General features: G+C 39.6%; 1 protein-coding gene across 1 annotated transcript in view; it reads left to right on the top strand.

The window, feature by feature from the left end:
- ZDBF2 (zinc finger DBF-type containing 2) overlaps window positions 1–16,332 on the top strand; it is a 32,671-nt gene extending 16,339 nt beyond the window's left edge. Inside the window, exon 6 of the mRNA XM_041737663.1 lies at window positions 4,227–16,332. Within this exon, the coding sequence (XP_041593597.1) occupies window positions 4,227–11,463 (7,237 nt within the window). The 3' untranslated portion in view covers window positions 11,464–16,332. The remainder of the gene's footprint in view (window positions 1–4,226) is intronic.
- Window positions 16,333–26,098: the final 9,766 nt, after the last annotated feature.

A 26,098-nucleotide genomic window follows, 5' to 3' on the forward strand; every position in this document is an offset into this window, starting at 1 on the left:
GTTATTCCGTAGGTTAATCAGCCTTCAAAAAGAAGAGCTTTCTTGTTCCCCCATCTATTCAAGTATCTATTTATATCATTATAAACTCATGGCTATGTCTTCTGTGGGTTTTAATCCTATACTATTACTTACTTTGTTGGTCAAGTTGTGTGTGGAAATATACAATTCTTGAGCCACTTCCTAGAAGGCTATGCCAGTTTATACACAATTTATATAACACATATACACCAATAATCTACGAGAGTGCTCATTTTCTATTGCTCTTGCCAATACTGGGGTTAGCAACTTCTTTTTATCTCCCCATAACATAATAGGTCAAAAAAGTGTATCGCTTCATTAGCTTTTATTTACTTATAAGTAGAGCATCTCTTTATATGTTTATTAGCCATATGCTTACATTATGGATTGTTTGTAGATGTTGTCTGTTTTTCTATTGAATTGTTTGTATATTTTGGATTTGTATGCAATATTTATAGATAATAGTCCTTTGTATTTTAAATATAATCATTTTCCCAGAATCTGTCATGTGTCTTTCATCTGTGTGTATTGTCTTTTTACCATATAGAAATTAAACATCCTGACATAATTAGATTTAAGGGGAATTCTCCTTTATAGCTTCTTTCATGTGTTTTTCTTCATGTCCTTATTTTTGCTTTTAAGTATTTTTAATCTTCCTGGAATTTGTTTCCATATGTGGTGTGACATAGGACATTTTTTAAAAAAAATGTATATTAATTATCTCCACTGATACGAAATGTCACCTGTAGGGGTGCCTGGCTGGCTCTAGTGGGTAGAGCATGCAACTCTCGATCTGCTGATTGTGGGTCTGAGCTCCATGTTGGGCGCAGAGATTACTTTAAAAACAACAACAAAAAAATGTCACCTGTAACATGAACTAAATTCCTGTTTTTGTGTATCTGTATCTATATACCTATCAATATATCTGATTTTAAATTCCATTTTCTTACTTTGAGTTTTTTTTAATCCCTTGCTAACACATTGTTTCTAAGTTCTAAATTATACAATTTATTAAAAAAAAATTCTTCTCAGGGATCCCTGAGTGGCTCAGTGGTTTAGCGCCTCCTTCAGCCCAGGGTGTGATCCTGGAGTCCTGGGATCGAGTCACACATCAGACTCCCTGTATGGAGCCTGCTTCTCTCTCTGCCTATGTCTCTGCATCTCTCTCTGTGTTTCTCATGAATAAATAAATAAAATCTTAAAAAAAAATTCTTCTCTTCCCCCCTTATCTAGACATTGTAGGTTTTTCTGTTATTTTGGCCTTCTTGAAAATTAGCTCTTGCTTTATTTTTGTTTTCTATTTATTGATTTTTCTTAGTTAATTTCCTCAAATTTCCTGGGGGCAGATTTGGTTATCTTTCTATTATCTTCCTGTATTAAGTGCTCATTTATAATTTGTGTGTGCTAATTCTTCTTTTAGTGGAAGATTTAAAAGTGTGAGGTTTCCATTATGATCATATCTCATAGATATGTAGCTTTTAAATTTTATTTATAGATTAAAAAAATTAAAAAAAATTAGCACAGGAATTCTATAAAAGAGGGGCTTTTAATCTTTAATGGTTGGATTTTTGAGGGGTTTTTGTTGTATAATTAGTTAAAAATGAGTGAAATATAGATTGTGATTTAGTTGTTAATTTTAACCACATGCACATACAGATGCAAATCAAAGCATCTAGATGGTGATTCCTAACTTTTGGGGGATTTTGCCTAGTTGTTTGATTTTATGATTCTGCCTGCCTTTTCTTTGCCAAATGTTACAGGTTAACTTTATTTTGAGAATGTTTTAGTAGTCTTTAAGACACACAAATGGAGACGATCTTCTAGAGTTTGAAAAACTAGGGTAAAGTGGTAATTGTACTGCACTTTTATTGATTACAATTCAGAAGTATGAAAAATTCTGGAATATTTTTGCCTCATCATACTATTCTGATATCTAAGTTAACTTTTTAATTTTACAAAATACCAAAACATGTTCTTTTAGTGTTAATTATGATAAGTGTTTTTGGGAAAGAAATAACAGTATTTGTGACATGTTAAAAAAACGCACATGTGGCTGCCATGAGTATACATTTCTCTTAGGTGATTGAAGCATCTTTCAAATTGAAAAATATTTAATAAAAGTATCTTTTAGGTGTTTTTTTTTTTAAACTTTTTTTTTTAATTTTTATTTATTTATGATAGTCACAGAGAGAGAGAGAGGCAGAGACACAGGCAGAGGAAGAAGCAGGCTCCATGCACTGGGAGCCCGACGTGGGATTCGATCCAGGGTCTCCCGGATCGCGCTCTGGGCCAAAGGCAGGCGCCAAACCGCTGCGCCACCCAGGGATCCCTATCTTTTAGGTGTTAAAAGATAAAAATAAATAATAATGATGAATAGTTTATAATAATATTTTTTAAAATTTTTAAAAGTTATTTTAAAAGTTATTTTAAAACTATTTTTTAAAAGTTATTTTAATGGCTACATTTTAGGACAGATTTATATCAACAGAGAACTTGAGAATATAGTACTGAGAGTTCCTGTACACCCTCCCTATCTAGTTTGGCTATTACTAAACCACTTACATTAGAATGACACATTTGTTACAATTAATGAACCAATATTAATACATTAAGTTCTGTAGTTAATTCAGCTTAGTATTAACTAATGTTTTTTTCTGTTTCAAGATCCCATCTCAGATAACCATGTTCCATTAAGTTGCCATGTCTCCTTAGACTCCTCTTGGCATTTTTAATTTTTTCTTTTTGGAGGGCAGGGTGCAGAGGGAGATGCAAGGCTCCATGCTTGATGCAAGGCTTGCTCTCATGACCCTGAGATCATGACTTGAACTGAAATCAAGAGTTAGATGCTTTACTGACTGAGCCACCTAGGCACAACCTGATTTTAGCCATTCTGACAGGTGTGAGGTGATTACCTCATTATAGTTTTGATTTGTACTTCCCTGATAAGTGATATTGACCATCTTTTCATGTGTCTGTTGGCCATCTGTATGTTTTCTTTGGAAAAATGTCTATTCATGTCTTCTGCCCATTTTTTAATTGGATTATTCATTTTAGGGGTGTTGAGTTTTATAAGTTCTCTAGATATTTTGGATACTAACCCTTTATCAGGTATGTCATTTGCATATACATTCTCCCATTTGGTAGGTTACCTTTTAGTTATGCTGATTGTTTCCCTCAGTGTGCAGAAGATTTTTATTTTGATGAAGTCCTAATAGTTTATTTTTCCGGAGACATATCTAGGAAGAGTTGCTATGGCCGATATCAAAGAGGTTACTGCCTGTGTTCTCTTCTAGGATTTTAATAGTTTTCTTGTCTCACATTTAGGTCTTTAATCCATTTTGAATTTATTTTTGTGAATGGTAGCATTATCTACAATAGCCAAATTATGGAAACAGCCATATGTCCCTTGACTGATGAATGGATAAAGAAGATGTGGTGTACACACACACACACAACCACACACACCGGAATATTAGCCATAAATAAGAACGAAATCTTGCCATTTGTAATGATGTGGAGGAGCTAGAGTATCATGCCAAGTGAAATAAGTCAGAGAAAGATGAGGATGGGTGAAATAGGTGGTGGGGATGAAGGAGTGCACTTGTGATGAGCACTGGGCGTCATATGGAAGTGTTGAATCCCTAAATTGTACACCTGAAACTAATGCTACACTGTATGTTAATTAACTGGAACTTAAATAAAAACTTGAAAAAACCCAGTGTGTTAAATAATAGCTAACATTTGTGAATGATTATATTTTCTAGGCTTTTAAAAAATGCTCTTTACATATAGCAACTAACTTACTCTTCAAGAAAATCTCATGAGGGAAAATAATATTATGGTTTTTTGGGGGGAGAAAACTGGAGCCTAAAAGGTTAAGTAACTTATGTTAAACCTTTTGCTGTTTGCCACTCTGATAACTGACAGATGATAGATGGCTATTTCTTTTTCCTTTCCTTTTTTTTTTTTTAAGTTTTTTTATGTTTAGGAACCATTTGTGTTTATTAAGTAGCAATTGGTGGAGCTGCCTCCGCCTTCTCTACTGATTTCCATCCCTGAGGGAAGTACAGTCTCATGTGATTGCCTTGGTTCCTTGTTCTATAACAGTGGGGCCCAGGATAGAAATAAAATACAGTTATTGTGCCTTTATTATAACATTTTAAATATATATTAGAATATTTTTATGGATTTCCCCCCTTGCTTTTTAGATCAACACAAAATGAGAGACTTCTTACAAATACTGCGTCACCTCCTGAAGTGGTTCCTGTTGATGATTCTGTTTCTGAGGAAGCGACTGAGGATGCTGCTGGAGTCAAAGGAGAGAGCTCCACCAAGGGTTTTGAACCTAGTAAAGAGTTACATTCTAGACCCAGTAAATCTCAGGAATATATACAGGGTGTTTCAGTTAGACCATCAGTTATTCAAAAACTGGAGAAGGGACAGCAGCAGCCCTTAGGGTTTGTTCATAAAATTGGGAGTGGCGTGAAGGAATTTAATCCAGTTGGGATTGGTCAAGCTACACATACTAGACGAAGCTTAATATGTCCCTCAGTGATTTCTAGTGCTCCTTCTAGTTGTTTAGCTGGAAGTTCCTATGATAGACCAGTTACAACTAAACCTACTAAGTTACCAGCAGCAGCCAGTTCAGAGACAGTCAGAAAATGTGACCCAAACAAAGCTGACAGATACCTTGAACAGCCAGACAGGGGCTCTAGAAATCCTGGGCTATCGTCCAATCTAGAAACGTCTTCAGTTTCTTATCAGAAACCTAAAGAATCAACTAGGAAATCTTTAGGTATAAGTTCAGATAAATTGATCATACAGGAAGATATAAAATCTCAACGTAAAACTTTGTCAGCTGGCGCTAAAGGCCGTGATTTTGTGGGTACGGAAGACTCCTTAAAGTCTGAATCTCTTTCCAAATTAGCTGTCAACCAAGCAATCAACCTGAATAAAACTGGCATGCCTTCTAATAAAGGAGTCTTTGAAGATGCTACTGCAAAGCACCGTGAGAAATTCTTTTCTGGTATGGGTCCTACCCAAGAGGAAAAGCATTTGGTTTTTAATAAGTCAGCCTTTTTGGAACAGAAGAGCTCAGTGATTTCTGAAGTGAAGTTTGCTCGTGGCTCTCTTCAGTCAGTGTCCAATTCACCCGAAGAGGCTGCACAAGACCTTTGGAAGGAGGAACAAATTGACCAAGAAGAGAAAAACTATGAATCGAGAGCTTCTGAAATGAGTTTTGACTGCAGTTCTCCATTTCAAAATTCACCTACTGACCAATCTAAAGTGACTGCCAAAGAAATAAACCTTTCAAAGGAAGCATATGCTGATTTGCAGTGTAAGAATAATAAATCTTATATTTCTGAAATAAGTTCTGATCGTGATGGCTCCCTTCGGTTGGCTACCAACCGAGCTCAAGTAATTGTTAAAGGTGTAAGTGTTCAGCAGGCAAAGCCTATCAGCTTAGTCGATGAAAGCTATGAATCTAGTGATTCTGAGATTAATTATGATTGTGATGCCTTACTTCAGTCAACTGATGACTACCCCCAACAGCCTACAAAAGAAGTAAGCCTTCCTAAGGAGGAACACATTGACTTGGTTGATAAGAACTATGGATCGAGTAGCTCTGAAGTAAGTACTGATTGTGCTTTTCCTCTTCAGTCAGTGGGTGACCGACTCCCAGTGGCTGTCACAGAAGCAAAACTTCAGAAGGTTCACATTGGCTTGGTTGATAAGAACTATGGTTCAAGTTGTTCTGAAACAAGTATTGACAATGATGCTTCTCCTCAGTCAGCAGCTGACCATCCCCACCTGGTTGTCAAAGAAAGAAGCCTAAAGGATAGACCAGTCTACCTGAAAGATAAGAACCTTAAAATCAGTAGCGCTAAAGCCCATCTTGATTTTGCTGTTTCCCTTGAAACAGTGATTGACGAATCTCAGAGGGCTGTTGAAGAAATAAATCTTCTGGAAGAGAAGAATGAACCTGTGGAGATGCACTATGATTCTCATGGTTCTGAATTGAGTTTTCACACTGACGCTCGATTAGTGCCTGGCCAGTCCGGAGTAATAGTTAAGAAAGTAAACCCTCGAGAAGTAGCTGTTGACCTGGAGAGTAAGAGTGTTAAATCTAGCAATTCTGATCAAAGTTTTGATTCTCGTGCTTCTCTTTATCAGTCAACTAATGATCAACGTCAAGGGGCTCTGGGTGAAATAAGTCTGAAAGAGCTAAATGTTGACATGGAAGTTAAGAGCTATGGGTGCTCTAGTTCTGAGTTGACATTTGAATCTGATCCCCCTGCTGTGTCCGGTACCGAGCAATCTGAGATGGACATTGAAGAAATAAGAAAAAGGCACATTAAATTGGAAGGTGAGCGCTCTGGGTCAAATAGTTCTGGAATAACTTTCGATTCTGATATTCTTCTTCGCTCAGGAGGTGACCAACCTCACGTAGCTGTTTATGTGGAGGAACCTAGTCACCTGGAAAATAAGACTAATACATCTCGTGCTTCTGAAATAACTTTCGATTCTGATATACCTGTTCATTCGGGAACTACTCAACCTGAACGAGCTGTTAAAGACATAATCATTCAGAAAGAAGAATATATACACTTAGGGAGGAAGAATGATGAACCCAGTGGTTCTGAAATAAGTTTGGATTTTTATGTTCCTCCTCATTCAGTTATTGACCCTCCGGAAGTAGCTATGCAAAAGCTAAATCTTCAAAAAGAAGAGCAGATATACTTAGAAAATAAGGACAATGAACCTAGCGGTTCTGAATTAAGTTTGGATTATGGTATTTTTCATTCAATGACTGGCCATTCTAAAGATCCCATTAAAGAAATAAACCTTCAGGAAGAAGAGCACATACATTTAGAAAATAAAGGTAATGGGCCTAGTGTTTCTGAAATCAGTTTGAACTCTGACATTTCTTATCATTTAATGGCTGATCATCCTAACATAGCTGTTAAAGAAATAAGCCATCAGAAGGAACACATAAACTTACAAGATAAGGATAATGCATTAAATGTGTACGAAACAAGTTTGGATCCTGGTGTCCACCTTCATCGGTCAGTGACTCACAAGCCTGAGACAGCTGTTAAAGAAATATGGCTTCAAAAAGAAAGACATGCTAAATTCAAAAGTAAAAGTGCTAAGTTTACTGGTTCTGAAACAGATTCTAACATCCCTCATTATTTAGTGACTGAACCTCAAATAGCTGTCAAAGAAATCAATGTTCAGAAAGAAGAACATGTTCTAGAAAAAAAGAGTGATACATATAGTAGTTCTGGAATAATGTTTGATTCTAACGTCCTTCCTCAGGTAATGACTGAAACACCTCACATTGCTATTTTGAAGGAGGACCATGTTGACCCAGCGGGTGAAAGTACTGGATCTAGAGGCTTTGCAATAAATTTGGATATTGGTGTCCCTCTTCATTCAGTCATTAGCCAACCTCCGCTAACCCTCATGAAGGAAAAAAATGTTCATCTGGAAGACAAAAACAGTGAATCTAGTCATTGTAAAATAAGGTATGATACTGGTGACCCTCTTCAGCTGTTGACTGGACAATTTCAGGAAGTGGTTAAGAAAACAAACCTGAGGAAGGAAAGGAAAGTTGTAATGAAAAATAAAATGGTTCAAACTAGAGGTTCTAAATTAATGCGTGGTTTTGGTGTTTCTCTGGTGGCTGATCACCCTGAAGGGGCTGTTAAAAGAGGAAACCTTGAGAGTGAAGGTCATGGGAACGTGGAAGATAAGAACAGCCAGTGTAGTGGTTCTGAAATGAGTTTGGATTCTGATTTCTTGGTTGAGTCAATAATTGAACAACCTCAAATAACTATTTTGGATCAGGACCACATTGAGCTAGAAGATAAGCACAGTCAATCTGGTCGTTCTGAAATGAGTTTTGATTCTGAGGATCCTCTTCAGTCAGTCGCTGACCAGGTTAGAGAAACTGTTAAAGAAATAAGCCTTTGGAAGGATGAAGATGTAGAAGATAAGAGGGATGAATCCAAGGGTTTTGAAGTTATGTATGATTCTAATGTCCCTTTTCAAAAGTCAGTGGCTTCCCAAACGGAAGAAGTCATTGAGGGGATGAACCTTTGGAAGGAGCATGTTGACTTGCAAGGGAAGGTTGTGGAACCTAGTGATTCTAAAATAAATTTTGATTCTGATGAACCTCTTCAGTCTGTGGCTAATGAAATTCAAGATGCTATTGCAGAAATAAATCTTCTGAGGGAAGGACATGTTTGTCTGGATGATAAGGGCTATGAACCCAGTGATTCTGAAATAATTTATGTTTCAAATGTCCCTCTTGAATCAGTGGTTGAGCAACCACACATTTTGGAAGGGGAACACGCCACTTTGGAAGATAAGAGCAATGTTGTCTGTGGTCCTGAAATAGCTTTTATTTCTGATGATCATCTTCAGTCAGTGGCTGACCAGCTTCAAAAATCTGTTAAAGAAGTCAGTCTTTGGAAGGAAGACCATATATACCTGGAAGATAAGAGCTATAAACTAGGTGACTTCGATGTAAGTTATGATTCTGATGTTCCTGTTCACTTTGTGACTGATCAGTCTCCTCTGGCAATCAAAGAAATCAACTTGCAAAAGAGGGGTCATCATGACCTAGGAGATAAGAGCTGTGTACCTAGTGTTTCTGAAATAAAATGTGATTCTGGTGTTCATTTTCAGTTAGAAGTTGATCAATCTGAAGTGGTGTGCAAAGAAATAGATCTTCCGAAGGAAGGGCATCTTGGCATGGAAGTAAAGACCGGTGAACCTAGTGATTCTGAATTAATGTGTGAGTCTGATGTCCCTCTCGAAATAGTGGTTAATGAACTTCAAGTGTCAGTTAAAGAAGCAAATCTTCGAAAGATGCTATTTGTGGATCTGGTGACCAGTGACAGTGACTGTGAAGTGATTGCTGAGTCTGATATCCCTTTTCAGCAGGTGATTGACTCACCTCACGTGACTGTCAAAGAAATCAACTGTATAAATACAGAAGGCTTTGATCTAGAAGGTGAGTGCTGTGACTCCTATGATTCTGAAATAGGATATGTATGTGAAGCCTCTCCTCAGTCACTGGCAAACCAGTCCAAAGAGACTTTCAAAGTGGTAAACCAGAAGAAAGACTATATTATTTTGCAGGAGTCAAGCTGTGATGGTTCTGAAATAAATTTTCAAATTGATCCCCCAGATCGGTCTGTGACTTACTCATCACAAGGGTCTGATAAAGAAATGGTGAAATACATTGATTCAGAAGAGAAGAGTTGTGGATCTGATAGCCCTAAAACAAATTTTAAGTGGGAAGAGGATTCTCAGCCAGTGGCTGACCAACTTCAGAAAGCCGACAAAGGAATCAACGTTTGTCAAAGGAAAAATCCAGAAACTACCAGCCGAAAAGATAAGCACCATGAACCTGTTTCGGCAGTCCATCAAAGGTCTGGTAAAGGAAAACTTTTGAAGTTAAAACATGCAGATCCGGAAAGTATGAGCTGTGAACCATGCAGTTCCGGAATGAGTTTCCAGTGTGATCGTGCTCTCCAGTCTGATGCTGACCAGCCTCAAGAGTCTGGCAGTAAAGCAGGACTATTTAAGAAGATGCCTCTGGATGTGGAAGAAACAAACCCTGATTCCCATTCAAGCTCTATTTTCGTGGTTGATCCTGCAAGGAACCTGGACAAAGCAAAGGAGGTCGTAGAAGACAATCCTGACGAACCCGTCCTTGAAGCCTTGCCTCATGTCCCTCCTTCATTTGTAGGGAAAACGTGGTCTCAAATCATGAGAGAAGATGACATGAAAATTAATGCTCTTGTGAAGGAATTTAAGGAAGGTCGTTTCCACTGTTACTTTGATGATGACTGTGAGACCAGGAAGATAAAAAAAAAAAATTTGAATGAAGGAAAAAAGATTACCTGGGCTGACGCAAGTCAGGACACCACAGCGATTCAAGTTCTTTCAGATTGTGACGATAACGCAGGTGGAATTTCAGATACTGATGACTTTTCAGTGGCCTTAGATAAATCTAGCCATCATTCTACAGTAAAGAGGCCTTATTATGAACAATCATGGCGAGTGGCTTCTCGATGTCAGGCTGTAAAAGTCAGCCATGGAACTCAAACCAATCTCACATGTCTGTCACAGACCAAAGGAAGTGAAGAGGAAGACTCCACGGGGAAGCGTTCGCTTTTACAGAAGGACAAAAAATCAAAAAAGAAAGTGAAAATCGGCACACTTGAATTTCCTGAAACATGTACTAAAGTTCTGAAGCCTTTGCAACCCAATGCCTTAGTCTATGTTATTTCTTCAAATATGAAATTTCAGGACAGTGAATGCGCCAACTTTGCTAAAAAGTACCGCAGCTGCAGAAGTCGGGATGTCAGCATAGAGTACAAATACAAACGGCGTACCTTTAACTATTATGACCCACTGAACAAGAAAATTGTGATTGATCCTCCGCCCAGCCTAGAGGAGTTGGACAGAAATAACTGGCTTAATCTCAGCGACCTGAGCTCCAGCTCAGGCGATGAAGATGCTCTAGACGCTGACCCGACCGCCGTTTTGACGCTCCGAGACGAGCTGCTGGCCTACCCGGGCGCCCCCGTTTCCCCCGAGCCTGCGCCGAGGCCCGGGACCTCGGGCGTCGGCGCAGCTGCAAAGGGACGGGGCGCCCAGCCGCCGCCGTCGGCCCGCGCCGCGGCCGGGACCTCTTCACAGGCGGCGCCTCGCAAGTTCCTGGAAAGCAAACGGAAGCCCCAGACCCAGAGGAGGGTGGCGACGCCGCCCACGGCTAATCCCGGTTTCCCCCAAAAGGTGTACAAACCCATTACGCTCCACCCCAAACCCAGAACCGCCTCGGAAAAACGCCCAATTTGGATTCAGACCAAGCTAAGTGATATCATTCAGAAGTACATTGCAAAATACTCTGCTTTTCTGCGTCGCAAGTATCAGTCCAGGAGCGCGTTCGTGAGACTGCACCTTAAGAAGAAAACGTGCGACGTCACTAAGTTCAAGAAGGGAAAGAGCGCGGCCCCCACGCCTCCGGGCTCGTCCGGCCCGCCGGGTCCTTCCGGTCCGCCGGGTCCCTCGGGCGCCCCGGGTCCCTCGGTTCCGCCGGGTCCCTCGGTTGCCCTGGGTCCGTCGGTTCCGCGGGGTCCGTCGGTTCCGCGGGGTCCGTCGGTTCCGCCGGGTCCGTCGGTTCCGCCGGGTCCCTCGGTGGCGGTCGCTGCCTCCGGCTCTACTGCCAAGCCACCTGCGCAAGGTGCTTGCCCCCCGGCAGGGAAAAAGAGGAATGGTGGTAAAAAACGCCCCAGGAAGAAGCGCAGGCGGCTTTCCAGGCCCGTTAAGATCTACGCTTTGAGAAGCTTGTACTCTCAGGTGCCCTACTCCGACCGGATGAGGACTCGGCTCTCGGAGAAGCCGCGGGCCCCCGAGGCCCCCTAGTGTGGGCGGCCGCCGGCCAGCCCCGCCCCGCCCGCCCCGCCCGCCCCGCCCCGCCCCGCCCCGGTGGCTTGTGCACACCGCTTGCCCGGCTCTGGTGAAAAAACCACCTTTCGACTATTTTGCTACAGACATTATTTTTCAGAACTTTTGTAATTCATTTAGAATTCGTGTTTAAGGTCCTTTCTCCCCCCCCCCCCTTTTTTGAAAGATCCAGACGCCTCCTTTGTCCGTCGGCTGTAGAGGAGCTTCATCCTAATTTATACCCATAACTCAGCACCCTACGTACACATTTTTTTCTCCCTCAAATCATGTCCCTCTTATTTATTTTTTTATGACTGTACCTATCTCATGTCAGCAGGTTGTCATATTGCAGAAACTGAATGTGGCAAGCATTAAATGCTATCTTATTTTTACTTTCTAAAAAATCGGAACAAACGAACCCGTCCTTGTGTGTCTCGGAGTGGCGTTGTCCATATCGTACTCTAACTGGGTGACTAAAAGGAGAAACTAGAATAGATTCGACTCTTGAGTGAGGTCGATTGAAATAATCACGAACAACATGTAATTTACCTTTCCTTTTAAAAAAGCATTCAAGAAAATGAGATTCCGTGATCTTTAATCGAGTTAAAAAAAAAAAAAAAACAACAACAAAAGCCCGCCTGGGGATTTTACATACAAAAACACAAACTCCTTCTGCTTCATTTAAATTGGATCTGCAAGTCTTTGACTTTCCTTATTTGGACACACACACACTTAAACGATCTCTGTAGGTTTTTCTTTAGCATTATTAGATCTTGAGGAGACCATGATCCTGCCAGTGTAATTATGTTTTCTACCACCTTTATTCCCCTCCACCTGAAGCGTTGGTGGTTTAATATGAAAACCTGGGTTATCTTTACGGCCTTACCTCTCAAAAACATTTTTTGCCACCATCGTGCCATTTTTTTCCGTAATAGCTTGAATTGAAATCACTGGGGTGGTAATTTGGGCAGACCAGACCGTTAATTGTTGCCATGAACGAATTATTTGCAATCTTAATATTTCAAAAGATCTTACAAAACCGTGATAACCTAAGTGGAGGCCAGTTTTGCAAGGGAAACACTACATATTTGTACATTAGTTTGGCTTTCCTTAAACTTGCCAGCTGATTTTAAGAGTCCAAACAAAAGACGTTAAGATAAGCGGTTTGGGTCTGAGATACTCAGAATATGTTTAGGTCCTTTATCCAGGGGCACTGGTTGAGCTGGTTCAGACGCATCCAGGTATCCTGTTAAGACCAGGACCCTGGACCCTTTCCTATCGTTAATGTTAAAGGAAACACGAATTTCAACTATATTGTATAAACCACATTTTACTGAAACTAGATCAGTGTACCATGACTTCAGAGATAAAAATGTGTTACTTTAGAATTAATGAAATATAGTGTAACAGTTGGTGTCTAAATGTAGTTTTATTTCAGGGGCCGTTTTTAAGCTGTGGGTATGTTATGATGGTGTTCTGTTGTAATTTCTTTACTTCTAAATTTAAAACAGTAATTCTGTTAAAAAAAAAAGGACAAATATTTATATTTTTAGTTGCAGAGCAACTTCAACCTTGCCTCGTATACAAACATATTTTAATTCCCCCTCTTAAAATAATACTGTGGGCCACTAGTTTAAAATAATCCTCCAATTTTAATTTAGAAAGAAAACTGTCCTACTGATTAGGAAGCACACAAGCAGCTAATATACAAAAATATTCTATTTGTGGATATTGGTGTCTTTTTTTCCTATGAAGTAGACACGGTAATTTCCTTAAGTACTATTAGTAGGCATTCTGGATGCTTTAGGCTTAAACTTAAAAGCAGGAGATCATATGGAAATGTACTCAGTGACGATGATGCGATGATGCGTCGTATCTATTGTGATTGCGTTATGCAGAGAGGACAGTTCTTGTAAGTCAAATGATCAAAAGCAGTTAAAAATTTTACTACTTTTTTCACATTGGAGACTTCTAAATACCATGTTTTTGAGAGAAAAAGGGTTTATATTTAAAATTTATATTACTAAAAATATCAAACTATAATACAGTCCTGATTATTTTTTTTAACATTTTGGAGATGTTTATAAGTTCCTGTAGTCATTATTTTAGACAAGCTTGAAAACTTGAAATTGTAAAAATTATAATTTAAATTAAATTAGAAATGAATTACTTTCAGAATTTGGTAGGATACAAGATGTGCCCCTTTGTCAAAATATATTTTGGCTTAATTTGCAGATTAGATGAAACAGTTGGATGTTTTTTGTGTATTCAAGAATGCATTAAATTCTTTTAATAGTGAAAAATCAAGTTATAACCACAGTGAATATTTTATTAATCTTGTCCTTGTTCAGTATCTTGCATAAATTTTTATTATAATTGTCCCAAGTTATGCAGTGTGTGGACAATATTGTGTGAAGTGTGTTTTGCATTTGTGCATTTAAATTATTTGTGTAATTAGGGCTCTGAGTGACACTTTTTGGTAAAGAGAAACTATATTTAAATATTCAAGCAAGTATATATTTCCATGTAAAGCTAATGTGAAGACTAATGTATTTTTTATAATGCAGTTTAAAGAGTAAATTTGTTTTCAAAGTTGCCAAGATAAAATTTATCAAATATTGAAATTTGTCTCTACTTTCTCCTCATGTTAGGAAAGTTTTTCTGGGAATACTTAAGGAATCAGAGAATAATGAAAACGAGTTCATTTTATAAATGGTCTTAGAGATAATAAATAAGAGAATATAAATGTTGATGCTGGTGAGGAAATAGTTTAACCAAAGATATACAGGTATGTCCATGGAATACTTATATCAAAGGATTAAAATTAAACAACTATTTATTTGTCTGGTGGAGTAGTGGGTTAGCAACTTTTCACTTTGTATACCTGTATTGAAAGAGTCAATGAACAGGACTGAGTTCAGGAGGCAGTAGATACATCATTATCTGACACCTGCTGGGAAGAGAGAACTCCAGAGCCTCCAGTATCATAGTGTATGTTATCAAGGACAAGAAAACATGGAAAAAAGTATACGTATGTCACTGAGGTCGGGGCCTTTGACCCCAATAGTATTGATTGCTGGGTTTTTTTTGGTCCAGGATTATATTGCTAAGATGTAACAACAGCCTACTCTTTGTGAGAAAAAATTACTAAGGTAAAAATATGTGCCGGATGTCCATATTCAATAAAGGACTTTCTATATAGAAATAAAATGTGGAACATACTGAAAAATCATGTAATTAGGGAATTAACACATCAAAATGTCAACTTGAGAAGATGAGAGGCTGAGGAAGAGTCTCAACATTTCCTTAAACTTTATTTAAACCCCAAATATTAGAGAAATAATATAGTAAGTTTCCTTTGTTCTTCTTATACTTTATATGTATATTTAAAAAGTTCTCCCGAAATATTTTAAACTATTTACCTTGATTAAGAAATAGGTCTAGGATGAACTATAATTTGTTGCTGAATCTTTAAATAAGTATGGACTTATACTTTATTTACATTTATAATTTATTATATGCATGTTGTTTTTTTACATGCATTTTATTTTCTAAGTTTTTAAGCTGGATGTGTGTGTGTGTGTGTGTATGTGTATGTGTGTGTGTGTGTGTGTGTGTGTGTGTGCGCGCGTGTACATCTTGAGCCCTTACTTACTAAGTGCCGGGCATTGTTCTAAGCTTTTAACCTGTATTATCTCATTTGATCTTCAAAGAGCCCTTATGAGTTAGGTACTGTGATTGTCACTAAATAGCTCTATGCCTCAATTTTGAGATTACAAATGAGTTGTTATTTACTGTAATCAAACGGGGATTGCAGTTAATCCCCAGTGCCAGGACACCACTAATCTACTGTCTGTATAGTTTAGCCTTTTCTGGACATTTCATGTAAATGGCATCATACAATATGTGGTGTTTGTATCTGGCTTCTTTCATTTACTATAGTGTGTTTGAGGGTCATTCATGTTGTAGCATGTATCAGTATTTTGTTCCTTTTTATTGCTGAATAGTATTTATAATTAGTTTTTAATGAAGCTGGTAACAGAATGCTGGTCTCCTGATAAATATGATAAAAAGCTGTTAGGCTCGAGGCTAGCTGTTCCTTTATTACTCTCATACCTGTTACCCTTGATTATTATTACCCCATTTCCAAAACCAACTGGATATCTGCCTTTTTAAGTGCCCTTATCCCATACTTGAATGCTTTATACTTCCTCTGTCTTTGACTCTTAACTCCCTTTACTGCTCATCTTAGCATTCTTTTCACTGTGCTTTGTGAATTCTCATTTTCAGTATCAACACATTACCCTGTGTTCTCCATCTCTGCACAGTGGATTGCTTGAATGTAACCGAACTGAGAATCACATCCAAGTTAGCCGTTATCCTAATCTACATGTGCTGTAGAGCCAGGAAGTGTTGGTGATGGTACTGGTCATGGTGAACATTTTTCTTTAAAGTTACTTTTCTCCATAACCCCAGTACACATCATCAAAGTCAACATTGATTGGTATGGTAGAACTCTCTACTCCACAGACCTCATTTGGATTTTGCAGATTGTTCCAAAATTTCCTCTAAAGGTCCGGGATTTGACCCAGGATCACACACTGTCATGACTGTTCAGTTTCCTTCTGTATGGAGCAGTTCCTCAGCCTTTCTTTGTATTTAATAACTTGACATTTTGAAGTGTACAAACCAGTTTCTTTGTGGAATGTCCCTCAGTTTGAGTTTGTCTGGTGTTTCTTTATAGTTAATGCTTTGGGGTGGGGTGGGGAAGAAATTCTGTGGACTTTTCAATGTATCATAACCGCAGCCATGTGATGTCAGTTTGAATAAAAGTGGTGATTGAAAATATCCAGTCTTTGTCTTTATCTTAGAGGAAAAAATGTTAACAATCTGAGATGGGGGCTGTCATAGTGAGTAAGTTATCAGCAGTTATATTTTTTCACGACTGAATTTGAGACAATTGTGACTGAAAATTTGGTTATATCTATCATCTAACTCATAGATTAGACAGTAGCTAATGTGTACACTAAACAAATATTAATTAAGCCCCTACTATGTGCTTGGTCCTCTGATGGGTGCTGAGGATCCAAGCATCAACCACACAAGCCTCTAGTTGCTCACTTTCATTAGCTGATATGAGTGAAAGAGAATTTCAGTAGTGATAAGATAATGAACATGCAGCATAATTCTTACACTTTTAAAAGATTGTCAATAAACCTCTATAGATAACACAGGATACTGCTATTTGGCATGGAAAAATTTCTCAGTTTTCTGCACTGAGGCCATTTGCAAGGCATTATCTGGAAAGATTGCTTTCCTGTGTTTGCATTACTATGAATAGTCTCCCCTCTGTTGGTTTGTTGCATCAAGATGAATTGTTACATAGGCTCCCTTAGTTATTTGTTTATCAGGGTACAGAAAAGACTTCCTAAGGACAAGTTGGCATATTCATCATACATTTAGTTTTTGAGTTGAGATATTGTCAGCTCTTTTGAACTGGAAAAATAGAGGGTTAATTAATTTTTTTTGGAGAGTTGTTATTACTGGTCACAGATAATGAATAAATGATACTATACCCATTGAGCTGAAATTATGAGGTGAATGACCACTTGAAAATTCAATCATTATCCACCATGATTATTTCACTGCACCAAATGGTGGTATCCTAGTAACTGACTATTACTGTAGTTTCACACAGGGTCCTTACATCTAGAATATATTTATTTAAGTGAGTGTTTGAGGTAGTATTGATGGCTCTATAGTCAGAGAAACCACTTGACCTTGATAGGTGATAATTTTTAGGTTTTCATACTGGGTATACTACTTCACATATCTATAACCCAGCAGAACTACAAAGTTCCATTTTTCCTACAGAGAAAGAATCTCAAGTCAAATATGAAAAGTTGCATCATAGTGTTTGACAGTCTATTGAGAACGAAGTTACCCCAAATTGCCCAGCACAGTCAGTAGCAACTGCCAGGTAGCATTTGGAGCTAGGATATTTCTTCAGCTATGCTGAATGATTGTGTGAGACAGCAGAGCATGAGGATAGTTTTAAGGGGCAGGATAGAGGGACTGTGTGTGTGGGGAAGGTGGTAAAAAAAGTGGCAGAATGAAAACAAAGCTAAATTTTCGTATTACCTATAACCAAGTGGTCCCTTTAAACGTTGATGATAGTGGGCACCTGGGTGGCACAGTCGGTAAGGGGTCTGATTCTTGATTTTGGCTCAGGTCATGATCTCAGGGTTGTGAGATGGAGCCCCGTGTCTGGCTCTGTGCTCAGCATGGAGTTTGCTTGAGGTTCTCTCTCCTCTCCACCACTCTTCTGTCCCTTTAAAACAAAAAAATCTTCAAAGGAAAAAAAAAGCTGATGAAAGCATGGCCATTTTTAATATCTTTAAATCACCTTATTAAATGACCTAACGTTCATTTATTTATTAAAGATTTTATTTGTTTATTCATGAGAGCCACACAGAGAGGGGCAGAGATACAGGCAAAGGGAGAAGCAGGCTCCATGCAGGGAGCCCCATGTGGGACTCGATCCTGGAACTCCAGGATCAGGCCCTGGGCCAAAGGCAGGCGCTCAAACACTGAGTCACCCAGGGATTCCCCCTAACATTTTTTTTTTTTAAGATTGAATTTATTTATTAGAGAGCACGAGCTAGGCAGGAAGGAGCGGAAGGAGAGAGAGAAGCAGACTCCCTGCTGAGCAGGGAACCAGACTCTAGGCTCGATCCCAGAACCCTGAGATCATGATCTGAGCCAAAGCCAGATGCTTAACTGATTGAGTCAGCCAGGCTCCCCTAAATGACTTAACATTTATTTATTTTTATTATATTTTATGTGACTTTTATTGAAATAGAATTCATATACCATAGAATTTACTCATTTAGAGTACAATTCAGTGGTTTTTAGGATATTTACAGTTGTGTAGCCATCACCATAATCCAATTTAGAACATTTTCATCAATGAAACCCCATGCACACCAGCAGTCAATAAATTGCATTTGAAACCAGAAAGAAACTCCATACTTAACAGTTGCCCTCCACTCCTGCAACCTCCCTTTATCCCAGCCTCCCCGCAGTCACTAATCTACCTAATGTCTCTATGGATTTGCCTATTCTGGCCATTTTATAAAAACAGGATCAAAAGAAAAAAAAAAACAGGATCATATAGTATGTGGCCTATTTGTGACTGGCTTTTTTCATCTATGTTGTAGCATGACTTGGTACTTCGTTTCTTTTTATTGCCAAATAACGTCTCATTGTATGGATATATCCCATTTATTCATTCCTTCATCTGTTGATGGGTGCCAACCCTGATTCTTTTCTTTTTTTAAAAAGATTTTATTTATTTATTCATGAGAGACAGAGAGAGAGAGAGAGAGAGAGTGAGGGAGAGAGAGAGAGGTATAGCCAGAGGGAGAAGCAAGCTCCCTGCGGGGACTCGGATGCGGCACTCAATCCTATGACCCCGAGATCACGCCCTGAGCCAAAGGCAGACGCTTTAACCACTGAGCCACCCAGGCGTCCCCCAACCCTGATTCTTTTTTTTTTTTTTTTTTAAAGAACACTGCTTTATTTATTTATGATAGTCACACACACACAGAGAGAGAGAGAGAGAGAGAGAGAGAGAGGCAGAGACACAGGCAGAGGGAGAAGCAGGCTCCATGCACCGGGAGCCCGACGTGGGATTCGATCCCGGGTCTCCAGGATCGCGCCCTGGGCCAAAGGCAGGCGCCAAACCGCTGTGCCACCCAGGGATCCCCCCAACCCTGATTCTTAATGGCCGCTCTGGTGTCACCAACTCCAGGAGGCCTTCCTTACCTTGTCACAGAACAGTGAACATGTCTTTTCTCGACCATAACACTGTGAGGGCACTGTTATCCCTGCAACTTGGCAACTGGCCTAGCTTGGTGTCACCCCCCTCACACCCCCTCTTCAGCCGTCCCTTCTGGGTGAATTTTGCACATCTGTATGCCATCTATGTTATTATTTATATTGAGAGATTTTAAAATAAAGGAGAAAGTAAGAATACTTTATTATGTATTCTTAATAAAGCAACATCCATGTTGCTTTCATTAGATTACTAACATAGTGTTATATTTTCTTCAAGTCACTTTCTTTTTTACAAAAAAGAAATTGGAATTTTTATAATTTTTATTTCCTTTGATCATCAATTTTGGCCACATTCCTTCCTCTCTTCCCCTTTCTGGGGGAGAAAATTTTTAAGGAAAAGTGGCAAGAGGGGCACCAAGGTGTTTCAGTTGGTTAAGCGTCTGCCTTCGGCTCAGATCAGGATCCCAGAGACCTGGGATGGAGCCCCACATTGGGTTCCCTGCTCAGCAGGGTGCCTCCTTCTCCTTCTCCCTCTGTCCCTCCCCCCAGCTCATGTTCTCTTTTTCACTCTGCTCTCTCTCTCTCTCAAATAAATAAGAAAAAAAAAAAAGTGGCAAGAATACTCCAAGTGATTACAGCAGTTGGCCTCATCTGCAGTTTCAGTTCCCCAAGTCAACCTGGGTCTGGAAGCCGGTGACCCACCTGCTGGTGAATCACCACAAGGTCAATAGTAGCCTAACTCAACTTGGCTACACTTCCGCCATTCACCACACTTCATCTCCTTAGGTAGGTGTTTTATCATCTCATATCAACTCAAGGGTGAGAACATTACAATAAGATATTTTGAAGAGACTACATTCACATAACTTTTTATTACCGTCTTGTTAAATTGTTCTATTTTAGGGACACCTGGGTGGCTCAGGGGTTGAGCCTTTGACTCAGGTTGTGATCCCAGGGTCCTGGGATTGAGTCCCCCGCACCAGGGTCCCTGCAGGGAGCTTGCTTCTCCTTCTGCCAGTCTCTCTCTCTCTCTTTCTCTCATTAATAAATAAATAAAATATAAAAAAATCGTTCTATTTTATTACTAGTTACTGTTGTTAATTTCTTACTCTGCCTAATTTATAAATTAGACTTTATTATTGGTGTGTACGCAGAGGAAAAAACATAGTATATGTAGAGTTCAGTACTATCCATGGTTTCAGGCATCCTTGAGGGGTCTTGGAATGTATGCCCTGCAGATAAGGGGCAACTACTATATTTCAAGAAAACCATCTCTGAAGGCTTTTGAGCAAAAGCACAAAGCCCACACATAGGATGCCACAGAAGGGTCCCTTCAGAGCCCTTACTCTAATTCAGACAAACATGCCTCTATTTGGAGATAATTTCTTTCAGAGATAAAAAATGTATGGAATTCCTGTTAAATGAAAGATGTGGATGAGGATTATTTTGGAGAAAAATGGCCACTTCATTTTAGGTCTTAATCAGGATGACTAGCTTCTTCTCAGATAATGTTGATTATACTGTTTCCAAATGCTGTGGCTTAAATTACATGAATTTAAGCTCTCTAGAATTGGTAGGCATATTCTTTTTTCTACATCCTTTTCAATTATGAAGCAGCTAATTTTGCTTGCCATCGGTGAGACGATGGGCAAAAATTTCTTATGTGCAGGTATATTGTGGCAACAGATCTTTTGTTTAGCAGTCTAAGTCCTTAAACTACTTTTCGTACAGATTCAGTGAGTTAAATTACTCTACGGAAGAGCCATGAAGCCTGATACTCTTCCTCAACCCCTGTCCAATGGAAAAGCTTGTGACTGAGTTTTCAATATGTGACCTTTCTCTCAGACATACAGAAAGGTTTACATTATATAGTAGTTTGGGCTTAGCATTCATACCAAAGTGATTTTCCTTTCCTTCTGAACCCCAACAGAACTGGGTGGAACTTGTTCAGGAAATATTTGCTTGAGATGCAAGTGCATGATGATAACTGGAGGCACTGAGTGCTCGTCTGGGGGAAGGGAAGAGGGCTCAGTGTTTAAGCAGAGGCCACTCTGCCTGTGAATCACCCCAGCCTCTGAGTGAACATAATGACCCTGTGGTTGGGCTGGGGAGAATAACACAGCTGGTCCGGCTTCATCTCTGTCTCCTCACTTTCTTGGCCACCACATCCTAATACAACGTTGTATCAAATATTTACTCACAGCTTTTCCCACATTGGTTATCTCCACTCCTGTGGCCACTAACCTAGTCTTGAACTTCTTCATCTTATGCCTAATGTAGTCTAGAAGAGACCAGAGCCTCTGGAATAATAGCATGAAGACCTCTATAAATCTTCCCTTCCATAAAAACAGGGGAAATACTGAGAAAATATGTCAAAAATCAGCTTTTTCAGAACTCTGGAAATTAACCAAAGACTTGCATTAATATCAGGAATGTTCATGCAGGGAAAACTGCTGAACAGTGGGCTTCATGACATTTTAACTTATCCTGCTCCCATTACCCTTTTCCCAGCTGAACTGTGGTCTCATGAGACCAGGATGTGGCATAGTATATACTGAGCTCCTCAAAGGTCCTATCTCCAGAACATTGACCTTATTTGACCTGTCCTGCAGCTCCCTTGAAGAAAACCCATGAGGGAAGTGTGGGGTTTTTTGGTCCTAATTCAAGTTTAATCTGCAGAAGATCTCCTTCCTCTGGACTCTTGTTGAAAACAACCAGTGGCAATTGTTTAACATCCTAGCTAGGACATGAGTTGGGGCAAACAAGAGCCCGGCCCAAACTTAAAAGGCAGATCAGGGGAACAGGTATGTGTGGGAGGATTTGAAAAGCTCTGATATATTGCTGGGGTTCCAAAAGACCCTGCAAATGTACAGGCTGTGTGCATGCCTGGAAAAGTCCCCAAAGGGCCCCTAGTCTCTCACCTCTGGCTGGCTAGAGCTGGCTGGAGGCCCTGTGCAAGCAGAAGGTGACGGATAAAGGCCGAATTATAAACAGCCTGAGTGTCGAGGTCACGCCCCAACATACCTACACACAGAGCTTCTCACGAAAGGTTGCAGTTCTTACTGGTTCAAGGCATTTGAGGAAATCTCTAGCCAATCATTAGCTGGCCACTAAGCTAATCAGAGAATTCAGTGGCTGCACACTATAGAGAATATTTATAAAATTAGTCTCTACAGGAAGGTCATTAAAGGAACAAACAGCAGCTCCAACAACAATAAAACAGCAACAACAGACACTGGGGTGGGGGAAATCTGATTTCCAGAGTTGTCATATTGTATTATCTAAAATGTCGACTTAAAAAAAAATTTTATGTAAGTAATCTCTACATCCGATATGGACCTTGAAGTTCCCCTCTCATTGAACCAGCCAGGCACCCCTAAAAATGTCCATTTTCAATAAAAAAATTTTATACAGTTGCAAAGAAACAGGAAAGCATGGCCCACACCCTGAAAAAAGAAAAAACACTCTTAGAAAACTATTCCTGAAGGGTCTGAATTTTGGACTTATATTTATAAGATAAATATAAACATGAATACATAGTATAAATACATAAATGTAAACAACTAAAGAAAACCATGTCTAAAGAACTAAAGTGTGAGAACAAGGCTTCACCACATAGAGAGTATCAATAAAGAGAAATTGGAAAAAAAAACCCAGAAGTTCTGGAGTTGAAAAGTTTTTTCAGAAAAATTTGTCTATAAAAAACATAAAAATGTCCTCCTTACGAGGTAGGCTCCTTCGAGAAGGAATGGTTATCATGCACATTACATTTTTGTGTCTCTCAGTAGGTCTAGTATAATACCTGGTTTTCCTGCTTAGCACACATTATTTTTGACTATATTTATTGTGTGCCTGTCTTCCCATCAGCTTGGAGACTTCATGAGAATTGGGCCTACTTTATTCTCTAGTATCTATCCCATATCTGATCTAATATCTGGCTTTTAGTAAGTTTTTAAAAAGTATATGTTAAATAAATAAATGACAAGGAGGGTGCCTGGGTGACTCACTCGATAAAGCGTCTGACTTCGGCTCAGGTCATGATCCCAGGGTCCTGGGATCCAGCCCCGTCTCAGGCTCCCTGCTCATCAGGGAGTCTGCTTCTCCCTCCTCCCTCCCTCTCCCTGTGCTCTCTCTCTCAAATAAATAAAATACATATTTTTAAAGATTTTATTTATTTATTTAACAGAGAGAGTGAGCGAGCACAACCAGGCAGAGCAGCAGGCAGAGGGAGAGAGAGAGAAACAGGCTCCCCACTGGGCAGAGCCCCTTGTGGGGCTGGATCCCAGGACCCTGGGATCAGCACCTGAGCTGAAGGCAGATGCTTAACTGACTGAGCCACCCAGGTGCTCCTAAATAAATAAAATCTTTTTTAAAAAAAGTTTAAAAATCAATTACAAGCAAACTAATGGATGGAAGGAGCTATCATTTGATGAGCATCTGCTACATGCTATGTACTGTGCTCGCTTTTTATATCTATGATCCAAATTAGTCTTTACAACCACTCCAGCATGGATGTCATTATGTCTACAATCCAGATTAATTTCCTTGTCTTCGAGGTAGTAAAGACCATTAGTAAAATTGGTTTGGTTTGCATATTATTTGCAGGCTAACCATCAGATGATCTCGAAGCCAGGAATTTCTGGGCCTCCCTGGTTCTCCCTACTGAGTATTGTTGGTTGGGTGTTTGGGTTCCTCCTACCCTTTGCAAATAAGCATCCACATAATTCCAGATGTTTGAGTCTTTACATACGATTCACAGTGATAGAATTCATGTGGGGCCTGTAGAGGAAGGATCCACATGGCACTCGGGCAACCTTGCACATACCAACGTAGGTAATGTCTGCAAAAGTTGGAGCTACAGCTCATCTGAATCTTAGTAGAATGCCTTATTATTCTCCCACAACATGAGAGGATGGAGGTCTGTGATGAGGTGGTCCAAGGCCATCAACCCTGAGTTCCTCATCGCCTTGGGGGCGCTGGTAAGGTATGGAGCTCTCTATTATGCTCCTTTGGAATACAGCTGCAGACTATACAACCACCTAGCCACAGTCTAGAATTAGCTCTGCAGCAATGGGACACCGCATGGTGTATTGCTGCAATCTTCTGTCTCCTATTATTTGGGGGTCATCTTCTTTGTTGTGTGGGACAAGGATGACAGGGAGCTGGAGTTTTGGCTACTCTTTGGCTGTCTGTGTAAGTTATAAGCCACCTAACTCTAAAAGGGGCTGGTGTGTTTTTAGCAGTTGAATCCGTCAGCTGGTGGTGGCCCTGGCCTTGCTTGCTACTGTGTTCTTGACAGGGCCCTGATCCCAGAGTGGCAGTCCTCTCGATGCAGACCTGTGGGCGCCTCTCCCTCATCTGGCTATGCCTTTCCCCCTCTGTGGAACTTAGCCGATAGTCTTTGAAGTCCAGATCCTGGTTGTTTCTCCTAGATTCCTTTTAATTTTTAAGACTTTGTGGGGTGGGGTCTGCGTCATTGTGTTTCGTTTTGTTTTCAATTTTGAAACTTGAGTAGAAGGAGATCCTAAGAACTGGAGAGGGGAAAATTTACTGAGACATATACACTTGGAGTGGCAGCCTGCTTTTTTTCCCCCTTATGATTGGCCTTGAAAAAAGATATAAATATACATATATATGTATCTATAATTAATAGCTTTAATTATTTATAAAGCATTTATTAAAATTCAAACACCTAGCATTGAGATTCTGGAAGGGTTAATCTCTTTGCAATTCCCACACAGCTTTAGACTTCTTATTATGCAGAAGAGGTTTTTTTTCCCCTTCCTTCCTTGAATTTCATTAAAAAATCCTTTCAAAAAAATCCTCTCTAATAACTTGATATTGTAGAATGCCAAGTGTGTGTGTGTGTGTGTGTGTGTGTGTGTGTGTGTGTGTGTGTAGTGTTCATACGTATGTTTTTTCTTAGGAGAGGTAGGGAAGAGAAAAAGACCTCCTAAATGAGAGAAAACTGAGACATAGAGAGGTGAGACCAATTATAATCAATCAATAAATGTTACAGGAACATTGTGTTCTTGAGCAGCTTTTCTGATGTGCCTATTTGGCATGTGTGCCTCCTGGTCAGAGGCTTCTGAGGACACCGGTGTCTGGGACTAGTTTTCCTTCAGGCTAGTGGCTAGAAAATACGAGGTACTTTAACCCCTTTCTCAGATGGAGGGCAGAGAGGGGGAGGGCTGTGGCCATTAAAAATATTCAGTTCTAGCGCTAACGACCTGAAAGTCATTTAAAAGATTTACTTACGGCTCTTCAAGTCAGAGAGGTTGACTGACTTTTCTTTACCAAAAATGAAAACAAAAACACAAGCGTAAGAAATTTAAGGTAGCAGATTAGATAAACTTATCTGTTTATTGTAGAACATTTTGAAGCTGAGAATAAGCAAACTGGGGAAATTAAAATGATTCATGATCCCATCATCCAGAAATAACACAGTTGGTATTTTGGTGTATGTGCTTGCAGATGCACATTTTATGGGATGATCCTATAACTAGTGCATGGAGTATTGTTTTGTAACCCGCTTTCTCTGACTACATATGTTGTGAACATCTTTCCTTGCCCTATTTTCTATGACATCTTTCTTTTTCTTTTTTTTAAAAGATCTTATTTATTTATTCATGAGAATACACAGAGAGGAGAGAGAGAGAGAGTCAGAGACACAGGCAGAGGGAGAAACAGGCTCCATGCAGGGAGCCCAACGTGGGACTTGATCCCAGGTCTCCAGGATCACGCCCTGAGCTGTAGGCAGCCCGCTAAACCTCTG

The sequence above is a fragment of the Vulpes lagopus genome, chromosome 22 (assembly GCF_018345385.1).
Source record: "Vulpes lagopus strain Blue_001 chromosome 22, ASM1834538v1, whole genome shotgun sequence".
Lineage (NCBI taxonomy): Eukaryota > Metazoa > Chordata > Mammalia > Carnivora > Canidae > Vulpes > Vulpes lagopus.